The sequence below is a fragment of the Gavialis gangeticus genome, unplaced genomic scaffold (assembly GCF_001723915.1).
Source record: "Gavialis gangeticus isolate Ggan-Ray unplaced genomic scaffold, GavGan_comp1, whole genome shotgun sequence".
In the NCBI taxonomy this organism is placed as follows: domain Eukaryota; kingdom Metazoa; phylum Chordata; order Crocodylia; family Gavialidae; genus Gavialis; species Gavialis gangeticus.
The window spans coordinates 9,523,397-9,529,221 of NW_017729015.1; the positions used below are offsets into that span (position 1 = coordinate 9,523,397).

The following is a 5,825-nucleotide window of genomic DNA, read 5'->3' on the forward strand; positions in this document are numbered from 1 at the left end:
TTAGCCCTGATGTACATGAAGTACTTAAAAGTGTAAACCATGTACATGTTCCACAATATTACACAATTGTACTTTCTCTTGAAACATAGGTCAGCTGCATCCCAAAGGCATTAAATACAACTTCTGATACAGGTCATTTTCAGCATGTATACCAATTAGTTTAGATAAATCATGCATTGTCCTACAAACTAGTTATTTCTGGCTTATTGTAATATAGCTCCTGAATTTTTTCCAGCAGCATAATAAAATGGCTAATCAGGTGAATGGTAATGCGGTACAGTTAAAAGAAGAGGAAGAACCAATGGATACTTCCAGTGTAACTCACACAGAACACTACAAGACACTGATAGAGGCAGGCCTCCCACAGAAGGTGGCAGAGAGACTTGATGAAATATTTCAGACAGGTATAATATGCATTTCTTGTTTCTGACTGGTTATGAAAGTGAGGGCAATACCATTTTCAAATTTTATAGATTAAGGTTTTAAAGTAAACTCACTGTTTTTTTTGTTTTATTTTGGTTTTTTAATTTATTTTTTTGATCTGTGTAGATCTGAATGTATTGTTACTTTCACTTTCTTGAAGGCAAATTGGGTTTGACACTGACTTTTTAATCATTTGAAGCATCCTTAGCGTTGAATATGACATCCTAGTTGCTTCAGGATACAGTTCATCAGTTTGTCTTAGACTTTCACAAGTAAAGATGTATGTTCCAACATACTGAACTGTACATTTTTTTCCTCAACACAAATCATCATTTGCTTTTACTTTTCTACTGTCAACTCCTCACAATGACTTTTAAAGACTTAAGGGCTGGATAGGGGGCTTAGTGGGGGAAGCAACTAGCTTGTCTTGCCAGAGAATACATTTGAACTCCAGTCTGCCTGTGGATTTTGTGTTCTGTCTAGTTCTTAGTGGACAGTTGAATCTATGTCAATCATTACACTGAAGTGTTCAGTCTGACAATAAATAACTGTTTTTTAATGAAGTCCAGGATTAAGCAAACTAGCAAATTCAGTAATCTTGCTGCTAGCAAGTGTTCTGCAAGTCCTAGAGAGAGGGTTTCTTCATAATAATTTTTGTAAACTTCAGCTTCCCCCCCCCCCCACCTTTCCCTCCCCTGCCCAGCCCAGCCCAGCCCAGCCCCCCTTCACTATACTTTGGGTCCTGTAAATTGAAACTACTACTCTTCTCTTCAAAGTGTGCTCCGTGAACAGATTTAGGGATGTTATAGAAATGCTTTATGCACTTATCTTGACTACATCAGTGGTGAGATACCAGTTTATCTTGTCTAACAATCCAAAAATTTTGCAGACAAAGTGGAGGCAGTTCAAAATAATACCATACTAAGGCTAGATAAGGTATTCTGGCTCATGTGGGCAGTCTTAAGTTGCTCCAAATGAGCTTCCAATGACTTTCTGCCAGGTTTTATTTGCCTAGAGATATGTTTTTCTAAGTGTGGGTTATGATTATTTGACTTGATGGCTTGAGCATAGGTATAAGTGCCTGGGAAAGGGAACTCAGGGGTTCTAACATGTGTGGCAGTTAGGTTGTGTTATGAGGAGTTCTCAAGTGAGTTAACATCAAGCATTTTTTTTAAACCCAGAAACTAGTGAGCTAGTATGATATTCACTTGTTTAGGTGTCTTTAATACCAGTTAAAGATATTCTGCATTGCACAAGCACTGTTAGTAACTCTTGATACTGCAGCTAAATTGGGGATGAACTTTGGGATTTTTAATCTGCTGAATCTGTTTCAGATGTGAAAGATTCAGGTGCCTGCCAGTATGCAGAGTCATTTCTGAAATGCAGTCCTCCTGCTCAGCTGTACTATATGTTTTGAATTCAGATAGAGATTAAGGAGTCTGCATCAGTTAAACTCCAGAATATTCACTGTGGAGTTTGAGATGGATTCATATTAATATTGTGCTAAATTTCATCATGGATCTTATGAACTGTAATCCTTGATCTAATGGGCAGCATCTATAGCTTCCCTGAACTTGCTACAAATACCTCAGAGAGAAGGAAGAACTTTTTAAAGGCTTTAAAACATGTGCTTCAGAACTAGTCCACTGGGTTTTTTTGAGTCTGTACCTATAAAGTTAACAGTGGCATATGTAGGACACGTAGCAGGGCTTGAAATAATGGCTTTTTGGATTCTGGCTGCTAAATTGCATAGGATAATCTTTTTATGCTTTCCCCACAGAAACATCTTTCTTACTTCAAGTAGAGGTTAGTGAAAATGGAAGCAAAATGCTCTTTCTCCTAACATGCTTCTGGGGTGTTGGGGGAGAGGTGGCCATATAAGTGGCTCACACCTCGAGTCAAGTATTTCCACTTGTACGTTGAGCAGGGCATGCACAATATTCTCTTGCCTATGTAGTTTGGAATGGCTGATTCAAAGGAAGGAAATGCGACACACTTTAGACTTGAATCTATTGGAAATTCAGCCAGAGTTCATTATTTCAAACCCTGATATGTAATTTTGCTCTTATAGCAGATTTAATTCCCAAAGGTCTTAAACTAGTACATTCATTCTTGGTTTGTAATCTTGCATTCAGTTTACTTTAGTGCCTAGATAGCTACATTTAATTTAACTTTTTACTTTCTTGTTTTCATGTCCTTTCATATACTTGTAGGAATATCTAGTTTTTTATATTAAATAATGCATAATTCTCTTTACTTATGTGGAATGCAACTGATTTAGAAAGTAAATTGCATAGTTTTTAGTCAGCATGTTCACAAAGTTAAACAGAAATCTGTAACTTTTTTATCTTTAACTTTTAGGGTTGGTAGCTTATATCGATCTTGATGAGAGAGCAATTGATGCTCTTAGGGAATTTAATGAAGAAGGAGCCCTCTCTGTATTACAGCAGTTTAAAGAAAGTGACCTGTCGCATGTACAGGTAAGGTGAGAGCTCCAGAGATGTGAGCAAATAAGTATAACAGTGTTTTCACACTTCTGACTTTACAAAAAGTCAATAGTTAACAGACTCACTGACATGGCAGTGCTCTGTTCTGAAATATGCCTTTGGTATCTGAGTGTTTGGAGGCTTTTATGTTTTACATGCACTGAAATTAACACACTTTTGAGTGAATGTGAAACCAGTTAGTTGGAAATGATGATTCTTTCACTGCTAGCTGTTTCAGGGAATTACATCAGGAGGAATTGTCCCTAGGTTTCTTCCTGTTTTTATTGGTTACTGAATTGACTTGACATTGACCTCTTGTGTGTAAGAGTCAGTAGCTTCCAGTGGCTTTTTGTACACCCAGTTCAATTACTTTGTAAATTGTATCTACAGAACAAAAGTGCATTTTTATGTGGAGTTATGAAGACCTACAGGCAGAGAGAGAAACAAGGAAGCAAAGTACAAGAGTCAACAAAGGGACCAGATGAAGCAAAGATTAAGGTAAACTTCTTTAAAAGCCTACTTCTTCAACATTGGAGTTAGTTATGCAGATTGGGATGAAATTGAGTATACTTTAAATCCCCCTCCACTACGTAGAATTGGCACACAAGGCTGCTCTGGATCTTTTCGTATTGAAGCTGAAAGGAAATGTAGATGAGACACACTGAGAAGAGATGTTCTTCCACTAATTGGAAACTTCCAGGTCTTTAATTTTAAGTACTTAACGTAAACTATTATGGCAGCAAAATCTTTGTGTTCAGGTTTTTATAACTCAAATAACAGTGAGGTCTGCCTAAAGAGAGAGACGCTTACACAGCTTTCCTTTCTATTAAGCTTACAGTAATGCATGCGCTTCTGAAAACTCAATTTAAAATCTTATGTAACATGTCTTGAGCGACAGCTTTCATGCTAATGCTGTAGGTAGTTTAAAACAAAAAAATAGCGGGTGAGGGCCAAAAACTGCATCATTGATTTTGGGAGAATGTGTTGTGCTACACTTTAGTTTGCACAACAGTACACATTATGGAAAGCCAGCCTGTTGCCTCTACATAATTGTATTGATACGTTTATGTATTCTCTAAGAGAAATCTCTAGTCTCTTCTGGAAAGCAAGTATAAGTTAGGTGCGTGTATGGTTTTTAAACTGGAATATTCTTTTTAGTATGCTCTGACTTATGTGCGGAGCCTCTGGAGGCCAGTACAATCTTGACAAAGAGCAAATTAGGAAATTTCTGTTCCAGCTATTGTGTGTAAGAAAAGTGAATTAAAACTTCTATAATTTAACTTTTCAGGCATTGCTAGAGAGGACAGGCTACACTTTGGATGTAACTACAGGACAGAGGAAGTATGGGGGACCACCTCCAGACACTGTGTACTCGGGCGTTCAACCTGGAATTGGAACAGAGGTTAGTATGTTCAAACTATTCTAGCAGACTGTTATGACTGGTCATGTATGTAGTTTGACTTCCTAAATCACTTAAGCTAGGAGTAAATCACAGTCCAAATGAAGACCTACACCATTGTATTACACTTCTGTAAAATCTCATCACCCTTAAGTTTGTATTTCTCATTTGTATTCTGCTTCTGCAGAAAACAGGACACTAATAATCACAGATGTCTTGAAGCAAAGAAAGGGATTATAAAGCTGAATTCCCTGTTAACTTTAAAAATCTGAATTGGGCAATCAAACTGAAGACTTTTAAAGACCAGCATAATAAAGCTAACTTAAGTCATTTGACTGTGCTGTTACATGTGCCTTTGTCATGATAATGTGAGACCTGATAATTGGCTTTGTGACAGATAACACTGAAAAAGTATACTTCAGATGCTTGTAAAATCATGCTTAAATATTTATAGAGAACTGTAAAAGAGACGCCTCACAAGTCATCATTTGTGGCTAGTTTGTGTTACACAAGCTTCAGTGGCACCCCCATCTGTCTCTTATTGGTACTTTCTTGTTAATTATGGTGAGAAAAAACTGAAATAATTACATCTGTAAATCAGGAGCTTAGTATCTTTCAGATTAAGATGCTCTTATGGTTATACAAGCAGTACTCTTGTTCTTTTCGGTGTGGTTGGCCCCCCCCCCCCATTTTCATATGGGCTGTTATACATTTGCTAGTTCTACAGACCTAATTACTTGGGGTTTTAAGAGTTGTGGCTAATGCCACAGAGATCCTTTGTGCTAGCAGCATTACATTGCTGGCACATCTACTGTCTATTGCTAGGAGTGTTGAAGAACAGTTATCCAACATAACTGTTTAGGTCATCATGTTCATCAAGTGATCATCAGTGTCGTGGTGTCTAGTAATGAGATGGTATTGGGAGGCAGAGTGTCCTAGAGCAGTGGTTCTTAAACTCCATTTTTTTTTTTTTTTTTTTTTTGCGGACCACTTGAAAATTGCCAAGGGTCTTGGCGGACCACTTAGTACACTTTTTTGTTTTGTTTTACAAACCAAAGCGCACAACTTATTTTAATATCAGTAGTCTTACCTTTCTTATGTGATGGATGTGCCTGTTTTTTTGAGCAAAGTTCTGGGAAGCTGGGTGTAATAAGTGTCAGCTTTAGCCCTGGGTTACCTTTCTGCAGACCACCTGAATGGAGCTCGCGGACCAGTGGTGGTCTGTGGACCACAGCTTGAGAACCTCTGCCCTAGGGCTCTTCCCTGGGTCCAGTATTGCTTAATATTTTTAGAGAATGGGGTTGAGTGACAAAACTGATTAGCCTAGGAAACATGATTTATGAGGAAGGGCTGGAGGAACTAGAATTGTTGTAGCCTGGAGAAGACTTAGGTTGGATTTGATAAACTGTCCTCCAGGTATCTGAAAATTTATAAAGAGGATGGGGTGGGAGACAGTGTCAAAGGCCTTGCTGAAGTCTAGAAAGACTACATCCACGGCGACACCTGCATCCAATGCT

The 5,825-nt window shown here is 38.0% G+C and overlaps 1 protein-coding gene across 1 annotated transcript in view; it reads left to right on the top strand.

Moving 5' to 3' along the window:
• Positions 1–210: 210 nt before the first annotated feature.
• The window catches only part of HNRNPR (heterogeneous nuclear ribonucleoprotein R), a 40,620-nt gene continuing 35,005 nt past the window's right edge, over positions 211–5,825 (top strand). The window contains exons 1-4 of the mRNA XM_019512190.1: positions 211–404; positions 2,785–2,903; positions 3,300–3,407; positions 4,198–4,311. Coding sequence (XP_019367735.1) covers positions 248–404; positions 2,785–2,903; positions 3,300–3,407; positions 4,198–4,311 — 498 coding nt within the window. The 5' untranslated portion in view covers positions 211–247. The remainder of the gene's footprint in view (positions 405–2,784; positions 2,904–3,299; positions 3,408–4,197; positions 4,312–5,825) is intronic.